The 20483-nt window shown below is 38.5% G+C and overlaps 2 protein-coding genes across 2 annotated transcripts; both read right to left on the reverse strand.

Moving 5' to 3' along the window:
• Window positions 1-209: 209 nt before the first annotated feature.
• Window positions 210-7819, reverse strand: LOC139742211 (regucalcin-like). The gene is made up of 6 exons (XM_071652787.1): window positions 7666-7819; window positions 4863-5042; window positions 3363-3466; window positions 2299-2413; window positions 1587-1718; window positions 210-418 (listed from the first exon to the last, which is right to left on the reverse strand). Exons 1-6 carry the CDS (start codon window positions 7817-7819, stop codon window positions 210-212), a joined length of 894 nt encoding a protein of 297 aa, XP_071508888.1.
• Window positions 7820-11959: 4140 nt separating this feature from the next.
• On the reverse strand, window positions 11960-17584 carry LOC139742212 (regucalcin-like). The gene is given in 7 exon segments (XM_071652788.1): window positions 11960-12453; window positions 13872-13986; window positions 13988-14004; window positions 14552-14666; window positions 15099-15205; window positions 16536-16715; window positions 17422-17584. Coding segments are annotated over 7 exon segments (897 nt in total). The 5' UTR covers window positions 17576-17584; the 3' UTR covers window positions 11960-12244.
• Window positions 17585-20483: the final 2899 nt, after the last annotated feature.

Below are 20483 nucleotides of genomic sequence, written 5' to 3' on the forward strand. Positions count from 1 at the left end.
ACACACTTTTTGCATGACGCATAACCCTAGTTTTAGATGCTTATGTAATACAGCCTGTGTGTGCTACATACATGATATAATACCAATACACTTTCATGCGTAGAACATGTGTGTGTGTGTGTGTGCTTGTGAGGAAATACTAAAACAAACGGGCATTCAAATAAAAGTATCCTTAAAACGTGTGCCCGCTGAAAATTGTCAGTGAGACATCACACATCCTTGTACGGTTGACCCTTAACCCCTTTGACCCCTAACCCCGTGACCCGGAAAAGGGACCCCGCCTTGTCCTGTTTCTTCAGCTCCTCCTCGGTGAGAGTCGCTTTACCTGTGGTCACGAAGAGTTCGTCGAGCCCGGCCCCGCCCCAGCAGCAGCTTGTGATCGTGGTGACTGGCAGGTTGACGGAACGAAGTTTTTCACCTGGGAGGTAGAAAATCACAAACATGTGATTGCCCATTACAAAAGTCACCAAAAAGACCGTTAGATGACACTTTTGATTATTATATTTCAAAAGATCAAGCCTTAATTCAAGTAGTAATTCTCAGCTTTGAATTATTAGTAGGAATGCGTGACTGATCGAAATTAGAAATTTCCTAGCCTACTAAAAGAAATGACGCAAAATCAAACATTTTACTTTTTTAAGATATGGGCTTTGAAGTAAGGGTTCCAATAATTCAACTGCACTGACTAACTAACCTTCAATAAACATGGAACAAAAGGGGCATTTCGATGATAACTATTAAAGGGATCGCTACTTTTGGTTGAGACCTAACTTCAGATTTCTTACATTTTTTTGGTGAGGTAATGAGAAGCTTCTTCTTAAATATGAGAGAGCATGTAATTCCAAGAGGGAATCAACGCGTCTTTGACGAAAATTAGTTTTTGATATAGCTGAGGTATCCAAAACAGAGCAATTCAGATTAAAAGTGGAACCCTCCTGTTACTCGGATCGCTTTGTTTCTCTTTGTTTTTGGATGTCTCAGCCATTCCGAAACCGATTTACATCTAACAAACTTGGAATCCGTCTTAGAATGGTATGCTCTGTATTATTTCATAGTTTTGGTTTTTGGTCTCTTGCAAAACGTTAAATGCCAAATCCTCATGTTCAATAAATAAAAATAGTTTAATGATTGAGTCAAAATATTACAAAAGACAAACTTTACCCTTCTCTTTTCGCTGCCTTGCATTCCCGGTTACAGCTCGTTATTCCGAAGGTTTGTTATTCCGAAGGCTGTTTATTCCTAAGATTCGTTATTCCGAAGGTTCATTGTTCCGAATTTCATTTTCGGATTAACCAATCTTCGGAGTAACGAACCTTCGGAATAACGCCACAAATTTTCGGATTAACGAACCCTTTTTCATTTTCGGATTAACGAACCTCTAGGTATAGGGAATTTGCGTGTTTCGGATTAACGACCCTTCGGAATAACGAACCTTCGGAATAGCGAACCTTCGGAATAACGAACAGCACCCGCATTCCCGTGACTGGTGAAATAATTCACAAATTTCTCCCTGATATTTCATGTTATTCAATTCTGCTGGCATTCAGTGTATGCCAGATTGAATTTATTAACAGTGAGATACTAACCAGTTCTGGGGTTATACCGAATCACACTACCGCTACGGAAAACGGCCACCCAGAGCATGTCTTCGCTGTCGATACACATACCGTCCGGGTACCCAGTCGACTGGGGAATGGTGATGACCCGTCGACGATTACCTGAGCACGGCAGTGTGTTAGAAAGAACTTCATCATTTCATTGGGAAAAGTACAAGGAAACATCCACTTAAGAAATCATGACAACGTGCATATTCATCATTTCTGCATAGATAAATGTGTCATTTTCAACATTTATAGATTTATCATTTTATTTTGAATTGTTTGCATTCCCTGGGTGCGTGTTGGGTAAAAGAAAGTTCCCTCGGGAGTGAAATGGGGCAGTAAGACAGAAATAATATTGTGAGTACGTCCTGGAAGTGAAAATGTATCAAATAAACGTAATGATACCAAGTCAAAACAAATTATAAGAAAACGGGAGAGTGTAGGAGACGAAGTATTCATTTCACCTTCACATTGATAACAGAACCATGTACTTGTCAAAAAAGGAAAATCATTACAGCTTTCTAACCACAAGAAAGTATAACATCACCACTTATTCATTATCAACATCAACGTCACCATCGTAACCGTCATCGTCATCATCACTTCCACACTGCATTATAATCATCATCATTGCCATTTTCATCATGATCATTGTCATGATCATTGTCATGATCTATTAAAGGAGAAAACAACTTACTAATATCTCCCGTCTTGATGTCGTAATCGAACGCGTCCACACCGGACGAGAGTGAGTCGATGTAGTACATGGTCGAGTAGTCAGCTGTCCACGCCAGACCGTTCGAGATGGCCACCTGCAAGGTGGACAAGATGAAAAATGTAGCATTAGAGTGTGAAAGGATTCGTTACGCAAATCAATGTGCCCGTCGCAGTATCGAAGATTCCCAACCTCAACACTCCACCTATCTTTCCTTCTATCTCCACCCATTTGTATATCTATCTATCTATCTATCTATCTGTCTATCTAATCTTCTATCTATTTATCTTTCTATCTATCTATAATAATAATAATAATAAAAATAATAATAATAATAATAATGATAAATCAATAATAATAATTGACAGTGCTTACATAGCGCATAACACAAATTAATAATGTCCGTATGCGCTCAAAAACTGAAAAGATATATACGAAAATATACAATTCCAATTACAGTGATGGTACCGAGCTTCATGTTTGTTTACACTGTAAACAAATGCTTTTCAAGGCAGACTTGAATCTACCTATATCAGTGATTTGTCTTAATTTCTGAGGTAAATTATTCCCTAGGTATGGGCATTAAAAGCAAATGTTCGTTCTCCGTAAAATTTGGTTCTTCTGTTTGGAATAACAAATAAATCTTTACTTTTTGAACGAAGGTTCCTCTCTGGTGTGTAGATTTGAAGTAGCTCCCTTAAATAATGTGGAGCTAAATATCTATCTATCTATCTATCTATCTATCTATCTATCTATAATGATCTATCTATCCATCAGTAGGAGGCTAGTAGGCCTACTACAGACTGCAGGTGGATACTTTACCTGTGACTGTATGAGGATAGTACACTTGAGAGAGCAGGGGGGGGGGAGATTGCAAGCCTATACTTGAGACAACAGCAGATAACTGTACTAGGGGCAGCTGGTCGAGACTGTAAGTCTAACCAGCTATATACTACATTAAAGATACTATTTAGAGCACCATTTTCCTTGATATGCAGTCTCTGGCCCTATATCGATCCCGCTCCCAGAGGAAGTTAATAACTTACATTTTGCACGTGGGTAGTTAGCTTACTATCGACACCAAGACAGTAGAGGGAGCCCCGTCGTGGATAGCCAGCTCCAGAAGCCTTTTCTCCAAATGCCATCGTACCTGAAAGAGCATTTAAAAACAAAGTCATTACCCGGACGGTTCCTACAAAACTCTACAATGTCTATGGCAGTGAGACAAGAAAATATTTATCCAATTGAAATTGGGAATCAATAAGGGCTTAAGCAAAATTTTGGCAATGAGAAAAGGATTGAAAATCTAAGAATGTCAAGGTATTAACGTCGGCTGTTTTGAAAATGAGTGGGCCATTACGCGCGTTCGCGTTATACGAGGCACTGTATTAATTTCATTCAATCTGGAAAGTTAAAACTGTAAAAGGAATCCTTTTGGGAGCTTTAAAGGCGTACAAATTCAAAGATATTTTTCTTTGACTGAGACCCTTTAAAGGGATCTTATAGTTTTGGTTGACACCTAATTTCAGGTTTCTGACATTTTTTGGTGAGATAATGAGAAACCTCCGATAAAATATGAAAGAGCATGTAATTCCATGAGGAATTCAACGCTTAATAGATGAAATTGGTTTTGAAATGGCTGAGATATCGAAGACAGAGCGATTATAGTAAAGTGTGGGACCCACACTTTTATTACGATCTTTTTATTTTACTTTGTTTTGGATGTTTCAGTCATTCCAAACCCGATTCTCATCAAATAAACTTTGAATTCCTCTTAAAATGGTATGCCCTGTACTATTTCATTAGTGTTTTCTTGGTATCTCACAAAAAGTTAAAAGCCCAATTCTCATCTCCACCAGTACTGTACCATTCCTTTAACATTCTTTACACTGGAAGTTCCGTTGTTACTCCTTCAGGTAAGTGATAAAATAAAGAAGAAATCAATTAGAGTTGAGCTATGTGAGAGTGCAACAAAACGCTCTTCATGTTTGTTGTCAGCTTGAAGTTCCTTTGCGCAAACGTTTGTCCGATATTTATCCCCACCTGCTCCAAACCTTTCGATAAATATTTAATATTTCAATACGTTACATGAATTAGTTGTTGCGACACTCTGGTTAAGCTTCGGGCAAGCTGTCTCAACAGGTTGTCGAAAGGAACCATTATTAGGTTGTTTGTAGGTTGCTTACCAGCAGGTTTACAAACAAAATGCGGGGTTATCGATAAAAAAAATATAATCATTTGGATCAGCGACACTATTCGTATGTGCTATTAATAGTGAGCATTGTCAGTCTGTTAGTACCCCACGCACCGTCAAAATTGAAAGAGGGCCAAAGTAAAAATTAATCAGGTATACAGTGGACTCCCATTATAACGAAGTGCTCGGGACCGGCTGTTTTCTTTCGTTATATCGAAATTCGTTACAACCTAGCATATTAATAAACAATAAGAATACATAGCGAGGATAATAAACAGCCTGAATTTTTATTTCGTTGTAATCGGAATTTCGTTATAAAAGTGTTCGTAACGGGAGTGCACTGTACATATACCTGCCCAAAATCTCCCGGCAGAATCACACTTTCCGTCGTTGAATTTTGTAGATGGTGGAAGGTCTGCAGAGGCGACCGTTTCGAAGTGTCCATTCTCCCAGTCCACGAACCCAATTCGGCTCTCGCTAGCTGCAAGGGTTTTCCCGCTCACTGTGGGGACAACGGCCCCAAGCGCCTTACCTATCGTCATGGTAACAGAGTGGGGGAATCAACCCAGAATGCATATCAACAGGACATGTCAAACAAGTTTGGAAAAATCTGATAATCTGTTAAAAACAAAATAATAATTTACGCGAGGCCATTCCTGGATGATAAGGTTCGTGATGTCCCGGTTATGGAACGTTTCAAAGAAAACATTTAAAAGGGATATCAACTAAAAAAAAAAAATAAGTTAGTCTGAAAAAAAGAGTAAAATCTTAAAAGTTCAACGGCAAAAATTTGACTGAAATCGGACGAAAAATTAGAAAGTTATGACACTTTGAACTTTTGCTACTTACTACAAAACAGTTCTTGTACAGTGGATGTTATTATGCAAATGAGTGAGCTTACCATTTAAATAAAACCTTACAATTTTCCATTGATCATGGACAAACCAAAAAAAAAAATGACGAAAACAAACCAATGTTTCTGTCGTTGAAGTCTGAAACATGAGGCTATTCCTGGTTGAAAAACTTCAGAGTATAGTGATCAGTTAGATATACCAGGATTTGAGGCTTAGACATAATTGCGTTTGAATAAAAAACTGAATTGAAAAATTTCATGAACAAACTTTACGGTAAGATGTGAGGGTATGACATGCTCACTTTGTCACTTGCATATTGACCGTTCAAGAACTGTTTCCTGAAAATTAGCGCACTTCAAAATTTCATAACTTCCTTATTTTTCACCCGATTTCGATCAAAATTTTACCGTTGGACTCGTAATATTTTACTCTTTCTTATCAGATTAATTTATATTCGGAATCGATTTCCCTTATAAAGTATTCCACTTACAATGTATTATCAGTTTCTAGCGAAATAAAAGAGCAGTTGGCTCACTTTCTGCAGGAGCCAGGGGGAACTTATCACTGCTAAGATTGATTACAAATGAGGCGTGGGAATGTATGCTTTTCATTAAACAAATAAATTATTTTTTTTTTATGATATTCTTCAGAACAGCAACTCACTCCATGATTCACTGGGTATAAAAAAAAAAAACATGTCAAAGAAAAGAATATAACGTTACATGTATCTTCGGAATAACAAATTTTATCCCATTATCGGATTACCGAACCTCGGGAAAACGAATATTATTTCATTTTCAGATTAAAGAACCTTCGGAATAACGAACATTTCCGAATAACAAATTGCCATTCTCCGATATCCTGCAATTCCTCGGAGCCTACATAACTCGAATCTGGGGCCCGTTGCATAAAAGTTACAAATGCGGTAACTTTGCCATTCAATGGTAACTTCCGTGGAATTCTTGATTTTGATTCGCTGTGGAGTATTGTTGCCATGGTAGTTACCATCGGATGGCAAAGTTACCATAATTGATGGCAAAGTTATCATAATTGTAACTTTTATGCAACGGGCTCCTGGCACTCTAAGGGTAACAGTGACAAACACGCATAATTCTAAAGGCCACCGCACACTACACGATCAGACTGGTCTTAAAGGACAAGTTCACCTTCATAGACATGTGGGTTGAGTGAATGCAGCAATATTAGTAGAACACATCAATGAGAGTTTGAGGAAAATTGGACAATCCATTCAAAAGTTTTGAATTTTTGAGGTTTCTGCTTAGTCACGGCTGGATTAGAAGACTATTATAGCTTGTGATGTCATATGAGTACAACTATATAAAGAAAGTATAAAGAAAATTCAAGATATTCTCACTTTTCTCACATTATAAAAGAGCACTCGACTTCTCTCTTTCAGATGTCAGGGGAAATAATATTATCCCTATCATAAGTCAGTAACATGTCGAAGAAATGTGCACTTTATTCAAAAAGTCAAGTTTTGTGAAATTCTCTTTTTATTTTCCTTATATTGTTGTACGCATGTGACATCATACACTGTAGTAGTCTTCTCCTCCAGCGGTGATTGCACAGATACTTTAAAAACTCATAACTTTTGAACCGATTGTCGGATTTTCCCCAAACTTTCACTGACGTGTTCTACTAATATTGTTGCCTTCACTCACTCCACATGTATTTGAAGGTGAACTTGTCCTTTAAAGTCTTAAGCCAACGACCGGACACCGCACACTATACGACCGAACCTTACGAGTAGGCTTACGACTGTAAAGCGCGCGCAGCGCGCACTGCGTGCGCTTGCATTTTACTGCATTGTGAATGGCTGAAAGCCTACGACCGGTCGTAGAAATTCAACAGGTCAAATCTCCACGACTGGCGCTAAGACCCAGTCGTACGACTAGAACATGGCAAGACTGTGACGTCACACTTGTAGTCTTAAGGCCACCGCACACTACACGATCCGACTGGTCTTAAAGTCTTATGCCAAGCTGGGTCTTAAGACCAGTCGTACGACCGGACACCGCACACTATACGACCGAGTAGGCTTACGACTGTAAAGCGCGCGCAGTACACACTGCGTGCGCTTGCATTTTGCTGCATTGTGAATGGCTGAAAGCTCACGACTGGTCGTAGAAATTCAACATGTCAAATCTCTACGACTGGCGCTAGGACCCAGTCGTACGACTAGAAAATGGCAAGCCTGTGACGTCACACTTCTAGTCTTAAGGTCTTAAAACCGGTGAATCAGGGCAAAATCGTGTAGTGTGCGGCGGGCTTAACTCTCACCGATGTTAACACTCTGTCTCTCTCCCGAGGATGGGTCGTATCGGTAGATTGTGTTGCCAAGGATATCTATGTAGAGGAGCGTGTTTGTGACGTCATCCCAGTGAGGTCCCTCCAGAACTTGCCCAACGTTCTCCTGAACCACCTCGACGGACATGACGAATGAATCCGACGACGATCACGGAATTGACTTATATAAATTATTGTGGTGTTCCTTGATTCTGTCTAACCTATAGAAAGAGCAGAAAATACGAAGCGTTAAAAATTCGTTACCTTCTGATTCATATACAGTTAAACCTGCCATAGCGACTATTATATTTGTCCATAGCGGACTCTTGCCTATACAAACACTAAGCTCAATTCTCGCCAATAGAAAAGGCATGTTCAAGACCCTGTCTACGTGGTCACCTGTCTACAACGACCACTTTTTTCGTCTTCCTTAGGTGGCTGCTATACTAGTATACAGGTTTGACTGTAAGCGTGGGTTTGTGTGTTGGTGCGTGTGCGTGTGTGTGTGTGTGAGTGTGTGTGTGTGTGTGTGTGTTTTGCATACAGCCCATGAGTCATGAGCCCATGAGCTCAAAACTACACAAAAAACGTTCCAGCTCGACATTAGGCATATAATCGAGGTCCATAAGTCCGACACTAATAGTATATTATATAGGCACACAAGGCCAATGAGTTTGAGAATATAGGCAAAAAAAAAAAAAAAAAGGCCAACGAAACCAACACTTATGATACAATGCCTAATGACTAAACAAAGATTACACAGGTAAATACAAACAGAACGGTCTTTACTTGACACGAAGAATATAGGCCTCATACCGCAGTGTGAACAGTCAGATAGCTAATCCAGTTCTCTAAAGCTGCATTTCGAATTAATTAACTCGTACCAATCGAGGGGAAGGAATAAGTAGGCCTACATTACCTTCAAGGTATGTTAAAAATCAGACCTCACATCAGGAACGGTAATTGGATAAATAATGTCCTGTGCATTCTTCTGTACAATTATGTAGGTCCTACTATATTCGCGATGTGTACAGAGAGCGAATAAGTTTGATCAGAGAGGTGTGTATAAGAGCGGAATCCTTGTAACGTTTTGTCCAAATAAAATGTGCAAGGTTCCGTAGCATGGCAATTGAATGCTTAGCATGTCACTGGCGTTGGGGCTCTGTATCCCGCTCTACGTACGAAGCCGCTCTTCCATATAGTTTGGATATAATATGGAGATCAAACAAGAGTTTCTAGATTTTTGTACAAGTCTCCCCTGTATTTCAGACGAAATGATAAAATCGTGAAAGGATCTTGGTGGAATATGTACGGAACAAATCCTTCAATTTTCCTCAAGTCTTCTTACTAATACCCCAGGACTGACAAACAAAGGAATATCAGTGTATTTATAGGGTCCTATGCCATAAAAAGTTTATAATCCGCCATTTTGCACACAAGTGTGCATTACTTTGTTCGTCAGGTTTAGCACAAATCTTTCAGATTATATGGCTATATGGCTACATGGCTATATGTATATATATATATATATATATATATATATATAATCAAATTATGAAAGTTCTGCGTCGGTGTGTAGTAAATAGATATCAAGTGTAAAAACAGTCGTACGACTGTTTTTACACTTGATATCTCTCTCTCTCTCTCTCTCTCTCTCTCTCTCTCTCTATATATATATATATATATACATATATACGTACTTCTGTGTCTTCTTGAGAAGTATTTTACACGGTTAAAAAGGTACAATTTCGAACTGATTTTTGTTCGCCTGAGCTGTTTCATGCACACAAAATTATTGCTGCCAAAAATATTGGAACTGTCAAGAATTCCTATCATGCACGAATAATTATACGTACCGACTGAACTTCAAAGAGGATGTACACTGCGGTCACCAATTACCAATCTACAACAAGTGTCGTGGCCTTCAGTGTAAGTGGCGTAGAGCCTGATCTAACCAAGAAGATACCTCCTTGATCCCACCCAGTAGCTCCTGAGTAGGTCTTCGGTGTACAGAATGTTTTGTCGTTTGACGCGGCAGGCTTCAATACAACGTGATAACCCACAAAAAGCTTTTTGATCGCAATGCTAATTCGCATTAAGCATAAAGAAGCTGTTTACACAAAACCGCTTCAGACGTGAAGCTGAAGCGCTCAGGTGAAATTTCCTCTCAGCATGGAGTTACTTCTACCCTCGTGTCTATCTTGCCTTCTTTTATCTCATCGTTCTCTTATTCATGCCTCAATGCTTCTATCCCCTGTGCCCTCTGTCCCATCACTATCTGTTTCTCATTCTATTCATCCACGCCGTCCTACAAAACCTTTCAACCAGACTCATCTATTATTGTCGAAAAGTTGGGTGGAAGCATCTTCTGAATTTTCTTCTTAATCCAACAACAGTAGCACCGTATTTTGTGGTGATGTTGTTCAATAAAGAATGAACAATAAACATGTGAAAAGCATGCCATGCACGTGGCTATTACGTAACCAGAAATTAGGGTAGATATGTCAATAGTTGGCAGTTTGTTTGTTTGTTTGTTTGTTTGTTTGGGGGCATTTTTGTTTTTTGTCTTTTCTTGAAACTGAAATCGCTTCAGTCAGAGACACATTTCGGGTAATATACAAAAAATATGTATAATTACATCTGTACTTAATGAAGTAAGATCAACGGGAATATGATTATGAGTTTTTGAGTTGATAAATTCTTTTATATCATAATAATATGTGATGCAATACGTTTGTATTAGGTACATACATGTTATATCATACCCGTTGTCATAATTTCTTTCCTCCAGAAATGTTTGAAAAACCACTCTGAATTTCCAGCGTACAGCACAATTGGTTTTATTAAGATATGAAGAAAGGCGAAACCCTGTGGCGGTCATTCTTCATTGGTGCCAATACGGTAATTGCCCTTTTACGCCATGTTTATCACTTCAAAAATTCAAAATTTATCAAATTCAGATGACCGGATATTTATAGGAATGGATCTAAATTAATATTACATATGTAAGGGATATAGACTGCATCACAAGTCGTTCCCTTAGTATAATGTTTCTCCCATTTCACCTTCACTATAAAGAGCTTTGTGCTTCTGCACTATAGTTAGGTCATCCACCCCCCCCCCCCCCGAGCTTTCAGAAATGTTTTATCAGAGGTCGGAAGGAAGAGACCCTAAAACTACCCTACATGAATACATTGCTGTGGAACATCATGACATTGGATACGCTTGTACTATCCATTTTCTCATCGTACATATATTACTATGTAACCACGCCATTGCTACAGCCATAGGATATCGCCTAGAACGAATAGTTTAATGTATTAACTCTTTAATGGTCATGAAGTAGGCATGGATTAAGTCCAAATTAAGTTCCATTATAATTCAAGAACCCGTTGTAATTTGTAGACAACCACTTTATCCCCAAAACGACTGCATTTGATTGAAAACGACAGCTTTCAACGCTTTATTTCTATATACATTGCAATGTGCAAAACATAATGTCGGAAATAAACGCATGTAAAACACAAGAAGCTATTATAGGATAAGTAAATTAGCGTTGAAGTCACATAAGCCATCTCGCCCCCCCCCCCCCCCCCCCCCCCCCCCCCCACTTGTACGTAGATAATGTTACTTGAATCACAGCATAACGACTTTGTAATCAGACGCAATCTTGGCTATGTATATTGGATCAAAGAAAAACTCTTGCAACGAAGTATTGTTTGTTTGTATATTTGATTTTATTCATCACGGGATAAGATGCTTTTTTTTTCAGAGAAGACATGAATATAATGTGACAATCATCAAGAAAAAAAAAAAGCACAACACAACAATGAACAAGTCACTTAAATCAAATTAAAAAAAATGCAAAATAAAGTACATTTCAACATGTATGACACAAGCTAAATAAAAAAGAACAAACAAAGAGCGAGAGAGAAAGTGAGAGAGATGAAAATTTGCCTAACACAAAATGCAACGAAAAAAGGTGAAAACCATGCATGCAGTGACGCATAACTTATTCAAGTTATTGCAGTACTGGTATAGGCCTATATCATGTACGTGTGTATAAGGAATTGTATAAAATAGCACCGTGCACCACAGAGGCAAATTATACGTCATATCCATGCTAACTCAAATTTTGATGTAATGTTCTTTCGAAAGCTTTTAAATTGCTAATTACTCTTTCGCGGGAGGATTAGGGAATATCTAAGCACTTGAGTAAATGCACCCAAAGTTCTTGAGATTTCTCACAGGTTTGTGAAGTATTATCAAATTTACAGTATTTATCTCTTTCAATCTCTCTCTGTTCGTTTCCTCTTTTTGTGTATATGGAAGATGCATGAAGGTAGTAAAGTGATTTGATTTTTTGAAAATAAAAAAATCATGAGTTTTCTTTTTCAGTTGGTCCTTAATCAATTATTGGTTTCACGCTAGTAAATTTGTAAGAGATTGTTTACAAAAACGATTGTCTACAAGTTAGAAATAGCATGAGTCTTTTTCGAAAATATTAGTTTATTTGGCAGTTTAACTTATCAGACTTTTAACCCACACGTGCCCATCCACATTGCCATTGACATTACACATCCTTGTACGGTTGACCCTTAACCCCTTTGACCCCTAACCCCGTGACCCGGAAGAGAGACCCCGCCTTGTCCTGTTTCTTCAGCTCTTCCTCGGTGAGAGTCACTTTACCCGTGGTCACGTAGAGTTCGTCGAGCCCGGCCCCGCCCCAGCAGCAGCTTGTGATGATGGTGACTGGCAGGTTGACGGTACGAAGTTTTTCACCTGGCAGATCGAAAATCACAAATGTGATTTCCCATCATAAAAGCCACCAAAAATACAGCTAGATGACACTTTGGATTATTATTTTTCTAGGTGAAGATCAAGCCTTCAAATTGTAATTCTCAGCTTTCAATATTCAATTTAATTCAAATTCAATTCGAAATGATTTTATTTCCATATAAAGTAATACAAAGTAATATACATAACGCTTACATGAGCACATAATTTTAAAAAGAACTTTGAATCACGCAAGTTTCAACAAAACATGAATACAATTATTACAATGATATCAACTCTGGTTTGGATAAATAAACAAGTAAGCAATGCAATCTTAATTTTATATAACTGTTCATGGAAAAGAGGAATTCACAAGAAAAGCACAGCTTGTAAAATTTGTGAATTCCCGTAGAAGGTTTTAAGGGCATCTCAAGATCCGTCAAGGTCTTCATGTATAAAATTTTGATATCCTGATATCAGGCGACATTATCGGAAAATAAAAAAGGACTCTGACAAGTACAAGGATAAAAGCAGGGACGGAACAGACAGAAAACAAAACTAAAGATAGGCATGACAAAGAAAGGGCGGAAACAAAACGAGACAATGTCTACATTCAGTTATCTGGAAAGGTCACCAAGGCATGAGGAAGATCTTAACATTCTATACAAATTTGGCTGAAAACACAAACTTTTAATGATTTAAAAAATACTCATTATTATTATTAGGATGACAAAAGAAATTTTTGTCAGTTTTGATTGTTCTTATACTTTCTTACACTTTTTTTTTTTTGGGGGGGGGGGGGGGTGAGGTAAAGAGAAAATTCTTATGAAATAATTATAAAAGAGCATGTAATTCCAAGAGGGCTTCAACGTTTATCTGATGCAAAATAAGTTTTGAAATGGCTGAGGTATCCAAAACAGAGTAATTCAGATTAAAGGTAGAACCCTCCTTTTATTCGGATGGCTTTGTTTTAATTTGTTTTTGGATGTCTTAGCCAATCCAAAACCGATTTGCATGTAACAAACTTGGAATTCCTCTTAGAATGGTATGCTGTGTAACTATTTCTTAATTTGGTTCTTGGTATATTACAAAACGTTAAAAGCCCAATCCTTATTGCCACCAGTACGACACCATCCCTGTAATAACTTAGTAGTTTAAGCTGAAACTTGGTACACGGATTTATTACAATCATGCTGTTCAGGATTGAGTCCAAATAACAAAAATACGAACTTATTCCTCTTCCCGCTGCCTTCCCTTCCCGAGACAGGTGAAATAATTATCGGTTTTCTCCCTGATATAACATGTTACTTACTTCTGCTGGCATTCAGTGTATGCCAAACTGAATTTATCACCAGTGAGATACTAACTATTTCCTACTGACATTTAGTCAATGCCAAACTGAAACTATCACCCGAGATACCAACCTGTTCTGGGGTTATAGCGAATCACACTACCGCTACGGAAAACGGCCACCCAGAGCATGTCCTCGCTGTCGATACACATACCGTCCGGGAATCCAGTCGACTCGGGAATGGTGACTGACCCGTCGACGGTTACCTGAGCACGGAGTTATGTGTGGAAGAATATCATTATTTCATTTGGAAAAATACAAGGAGACATCCATTTAACGAATCATGACTACGTGCAAATTAATCATCTCTGCAATCTGAAATGTATTATTTTCAAAATTCAAGAAAAAATAACAATTCAAGATTTGCATGATTTGTCTTCCCTATTTGCGTGTAATGGGTAAAAGAAAGTTTAGCTGGGAGTGAAATAGGACTGTAGGATAGATACAATAATCAAAGTACGTCCTGATACCGGAACTGTATCAAATATTATAGACATGATGATACTTAGTCAAAACAAAGTATAAGAAAACAGGAGATTGTAATAGATTAAGTATTCATTTAACCTTGACATTGATAACAGAACTATATACTTGTCAAAAAAGGAAAATTATTACAGCTTTCTCACCGTAAGAAACTAATATCACCATTGAATCATTATCAACATTGATCAGCATCGCCATTGTAACCGTTATCGTCATCTTCTTCCCCTTTGCATTATCATCATCATTGTCATGATCTAAGAAAAAACTCACTAATATTTCCAGTCTTGATGTCGTAATCGAACGCGTCCACACCGAACGAGAGTGAGTCGATGTAGTACATGGTCGAGTGGTCAGCTGTCCACGCCAGACCGTTCGAGATGGCCACCTGAATGGTGGACAAGATGAAGATGTAGCAAAAGAGTGTGACTGAGGATTCCTTACCGCAAATCAATTTGCCCGTCGCAGTATCGAAGATTCCCAACCTCAACACTCCACCTTTCTTACCTTCTATCTCCACCCATTTGTATAATATCTATCTATCTATCTATCTATCTATCTGTCTATCTATCTATATATCTATCTATCTATTGATCTATCTATTGATCTATCTATCTATTGATCTATCTATCTATCTATCTATTGATCTATCTATCTATCTATCTATTGATCTATCTATCTATCTATTGATCTATTTATCTATCTATCTATCTATCTATCTGTATTTATTTATCTATCTATCTATCTATCTGTCTGTCTATCTATCTATCAATTTATCTATCTCTCTATCTATCTATCTTTCTATTTATCTATGACTTACATTTTGCACATGGGTAGTTAGCTTACTATCGACACCCAGACAGTAGAGGGAGCCCCGTCGTGGATAGTCAGCAGCTCCAGAACCCGTTTCTCCGAATGCCATCGTACCTGAAACAACATTAAAAAAAGGTCATTGCCCATTCCAACAATACTCCAAAATGACTACGGCAGCGAGACAAGAAATATTTGTCCAATTGAAACTGGGAATCGATAAGGGCTTTGGCAAAATTTTGGCAATGAGATAAGGATTGAAATTGTAAGAACTAATGTCAAGGTATTAACCTCCCTTGTTGTGAAAAATGTTTAGGCGACATTGTATTAACTTCATTCAGTCTGGAAATCTCAAACTGTAAAATGAATCCTTTTGGGAGCTTTAAAGGCGTACGAACTCAAAATATTTTTCCTTATTTGAGACTCTTTAACATTAAATACACTGAAAATTCTGATGTGACTTCTTCAGGTAAAGTAATAAAGAAAAAGAAATCAAGTAGAGTTGAGCTATGTGACAGTGCATTAAAAAGGAGTTCATGTTTGTTGTCAGCTGGTGGTCCCTTTGCGCTAACGTTTGTCTGATATCTATCTCCACCTGCTCCAAACCTTTAGCTATATATCTCAATACTTTACATGAATTAGTTGTTGCGACACGAGTTAAACTTCGGGCAAGCTTTCTGAACAGGTTGTCGAAAGCAACCATTATTACTAAATTCTGTTTGTAATATTAGGTTATTTATGAGCAGGCTTACAAACAGAATGCGAGGTTATCGATCAGTGTCGATAGAAAAGTATAATCATTTGAATCAGAGACACCATTCGTATCTGTTATCAATAGTGAGCATTGTTAGTCTGAACTGTAGAAAGAGCGGTGTAACACCATGGGTGTTAAATCTAACACCGATCAGTAGAGGACCATACCGACAGGACCTGGTGTAGAACGTATGTTTTGATGGTGTTGAATAATATTTACATGGCACTTCCTGGTGTTAATTTGGCACTGTAGCTGGTGATATTTGGACACAGCGCTGGTGTTATTTCAACGGTGACACTACATGTATACTTGCTCTTGATTTGATACTGCTGGTGTTAATGTCAATGGTATACCACCAGCCCAGCTTCAATAGGAGACCACACCAACTGGCACTACTGTGGTGTAGAACTTTTTTTTTTCAAAAATCAAATACAATGTACTTTATCTGAAAGCTTTTGTCCGTCTTATTAAAGTTCAAAACCAACAAGAAAAAAAAAAACCAGTAATTAATTACCTACCTTAGAATAATTTTGAAGTGACACCCGGAGATGTTGATTTAACACCACAAATGAACACCGAAAATTTAATATCAGCTCGGTGTTTCATATCATATTTAACACCCGATTTTTTGCAGTATGCTTGTACTCATTCATCGTCAAAATTGACAACAGGCAACAATAATCGCCAACACACCTGCCCAAAATCTCCCGGCAGGATCACACTTTCCGTCGTTGAATCTGGTGAATGGTGGAAGGTCTGCAGAGGCGACCGCTTCGACGTCTCCACTCTCCCAATCCACGAACCCGATTCGGCTCTCACTAGCTGCAAGGGTTTTCCCGCTCACTGTGGGCACAACAGACCCAACCGCCTTACCTGTCGTCATGGTAACAGCATCAGGGAAAATCAATCCAGAATGCAGACATATCAACAACAATCCAGAATGCAGACATATCACTAAATCACGTCAGTCAAATTAAGGGAAAATCCCACAATCTGCTAAAAAAAAAAATAAAAGAAAAAAAAGTATACCAAATTCACGCTCGATCATGTCTAGAAATAAGGCTGCAATAGTTCGAGATCTCCCGGTAATGGAACGTTTTGAAGAAAACATTAAAATGATTCCACGTAAAAAAAAAAGAAAAAAAAGAAGTATGATATATCCAGCCTAATGAAAGGGCAGGTAACTGAACTTTCTGCAAGAGGCAGGGGGTAATATCACTCTAAAGATCGATTTCCAATGAGACGAGGGAATGTACACTTTTCATTAAACAAATAAATATAAATTTTTGTGGTATTCTTCGGAACAGCAACTCACTCCTTGATACACTGGAAATGAAATACATGGCAAAGAAAACGACATAACGTACATGTATTTTTGGAATCACGAATTTTTTACATTATCAGATTAACGAACCTCCGGAAAACGAATCTTATTTCATTTTCAGGTTAAAGAACCTTCGGAATAACGAACATTTCCGAAAAACGAATTGTAACCCTCAGGTATCTTGCAATTCATTTTGTGGACTGAATCCGGTACTCTAAGGGTTAAAAGTGACAAACGTATAATTCTGACTCTCACCGATGTTAACGCTCTGGCTCTTTCCTGAGGACGGGTCGTATCGGTAAATTGTGTTGCCAAGGATATCTATGTAGAGGAGCGTGTTTGTGACGTCATCCCAGTGAGGTCCCTCCAGAAGTTTCCCAACGTTCTCCTGAACCACTTCGACGGACATGGCGAATGACTCCGAAGACGACCACGGAACTGACTTGGTATGATGTTCCTTCTGTCAGACCCTTACACATACGAGCAGAAAAATATGGAGAGTCAAAAGCTCGTAACCTTCTTATACAGTCAAACCTGCCAAAGCGACCATTTTTGTCCATAGCGGCCTTCTGGCTATACAGACACTAAACTCAATTCCCGCCTATAGAAAAGGCATGTTCAAGAGGCATGTTCAAGACTCTGTCTATGTGATCACCTGTCTACAACGACCACTTTTTTTCGTCTTCCTTGGGTGGCTGCTTTATACAGGTTTGACTGTAAGTGTGTGTGTGTGTGTGTGTGTGTGTGTGTGTGTGTGTGAGTGTGTGTGTGTGTGTGGCATAGATCTCACGAGTCATGAGCCCATGAGCTCGACACTACACCAAAAGGCCCACCAACTAGACACTATAGTGTCTATAGGCAAATGAGTCTAATGAACTCGACATTCGGCAAACAGTTGAGGTCCATAAGTCAGACACTAGGCTAACAAGGCCAATGGCTTCGAGAATACAGGGGAAATAATTCCAACGAACCGACACTGAGTGTAAGCAATGCCTAATGATTAAACAAAGATTACACAGGGAGGGGGGGGGGGGTCATAAATCTGTTCTTAAAGTTACGAACGACTTAAGAACGACTGGTGATCAGTTCTAGTGCGCTATACTTAACAGAATTTCAATAGTCCTGCACAAGAACTGATCACCTGTCGTTCTTAAGACGTTCGTAATTTTACGAACAGCTTCATGATCGAAACACCCCCCTGGTCTATCAAATACAAACAGAATGATAGTTAACACGAGGGATAGGTCTCGTACATCGTGACAAAGTTAGATCGCTAATCTCGTTCTCTAAAGCTGCATTTCGATACAATAACTCGTACCAATCGGGGGGGGGGGGTCTAAGTACATTACTTTGAACAGGCAGATCCAGGAATTCCGTAAAGAGGGGGCGAGTTTACAAAATTAAATGGGGCGCATGCACCCCTACCCCTTTTTCTTTATATTTGTTTTAACAAAAACAACAACACAAGGGGGGGGGGGGGAGCGTGCGCCCGGTACGGTCTTCCCTGGATCCGCCACTGTTGAACCAAGAACGATAATTTGATAAATAGTGTCCTGTGTATTCTTCTATACAATTATTATGGAGGCCCTAATACATTCGTGATGTGTACAGAGAGCAAAGTCTGATCAGAGAGGTGTAAATAGAGGAGCGGAATCCTTGTAACGTTTTGCGCTAAGATTTATGTGTAGGTTCAATAGCATTGCATAAGAATGCTCGTCATGTCACTGGCTTTCGTGCTCGTTATGTCCCGCTCTATGCACGAAGCTGTTCTTCCATAACTGTTTGGGTATAGAGGCCGAATAAGAGGTTCTAGATTTGTAATAATTCTCACTTGTATTTCAGAGGAAATGCGAAAATCATGAAAGGATCTTTCATGGGATGTGTACGGAACAAAATAATAATCCTTCAATTATTTCTTCAAATCTTCTTACTAATACCCCAGGACTGACAAACAAAGGAATATCAGTATCTAAAGGGTCCTATAACAGTTTATATGCAACCATCTTGCGCACGAGTGTTACTATGTTCGCCATCAGCTTTAGCACTTGTTTAGGCCTACTTCTGTGTCTTCTTGAAAAGTATCATTTTTTACATTGTCAAAAAGGTACAATTCTGAACTGATTTTTGCTCGCCTGACCTGTTCCCTTACATGCACATAAAATTATTGCTGCCAAAAACATATTGAAACTGTCAGGAATTCCTACCATGCACGCATAAATCATACGTACCGACTGAACTTCGAAGAGGCGTACAAGGATGTTCACTGCGGTCGCCAATTGCCAATCTTCAAGTGTTCTTAGATAGCCTTCAATGTAAATGGCGTAGAGCCTGGTCTAACCGAGTAGATCCTGAGTAGGTCGTCAGTATACAGAATATTTGCCATTTGACGCGGCAGGCTTCAGTACAAATAACCCATGAAAGCTTTTCGATCGCGATGCTAATTCGCATTAAGTATAAAGAAGTTGTTTACGCAAATCACTACAGACATGACGCAGCTCAACTGTGATATTTCGTCTCAGCATGGAGTTACTTCTACCCTCGTGTCTATCTTGCCTTCTTTTATCTCATCTTTCTCTCATTCATGCTTCAATACGTCTATCCCCTGCGCCCTCTATCCCCTCACTACTATCTGTTTCTCATTCTGTTATCCGCGCCGTCCTACAATACCTTTCAACCAGCTTCATCTAATATTGTAATAAAGTTGGGTGGAATTAGGCCTTTATTCTGAATTTTCTTCTGTATCTAACGACATTAACACCATATTTTGTGGTGGTGTTGAATGATAAAGAATAAACAATAAACATGTGAAAAGCATGCAATGCAAGTGGTTATTACGTAACCAGATATTAGGATAGAAATGTTAATAGTTGGCAGTTTGTCTATTTGTTTTGTTTTGTTTGTTTGTTTGTTTGTTGTTTTTTTTTTGGGGGGGGGCATTTTTGTGGTGTTTTTTTTAAAACTAAAATCGCCTTATTCAAAGGCTCATTTCGGGTAATGTACAGGAAATGTGTACAATTACATCTGTACTTATTAAAAGTAAGACATTCTTTTTTTTTTTCCACGGGCAGACTTATCATCGGGAAAAGAGTTATGATTATGAGTATTTAAGTTAATACATTCTTTTATGTCGTAACATGTGATGCAATACGTTTGTATTACATGTGTAGGTACAAATATGTTATAGCATACCTATTGTCATGATTTCTTTCCTCCAAAAATGTTTGAAAAACGGCTCTGAATTTCCTGCGTACTTCTATTGGTTTATTTCTAAAGATATGAAGAAAGGCGAAACCCTGTGACCGTCATTTTTCATTGGT

This window comes from Diadema antillarum, unplaced genomic scaffold (genome assembly GCF_040938485.1).
Source record: "Diadema antillarum isolate AM-2024a unplaced genomic scaffold, OU_Dant_1.0 seq00000986_RagTag, whole genome shotgun sequence".
In the NCBI taxonomy this organism is placed as follows: domain Eukaryota; kingdom Metazoa; phylum Echinodermata; class Echinoidea; order Diadematoida; family Diadematidae; genus Diadema; species Diadema antillarum.

Coding starts and splice junctions, on each gene's coding strand:
- LOC139742211 (XM_071652787.1), bottom strand. CDS start 7,819: ATGTCCGTCGAGGTGGTTCAGGAGAACGTTGGGCAAGTTCTGGAGGGA. Junction 2,414..3,362: donor TAACTACCCACGTGCAAAAT/GTAAGTTATTAA, acceptor TCCACCTTGCAG/GTGGCCATCTCGAACGGTCT. Junction 419..1,586: donor TCGGTATAACCCCAGAACTG/GTTAGTATCTCA, acceptor TCTACCTCCCAG/GTGAAAAACTTCGTTCCGTC.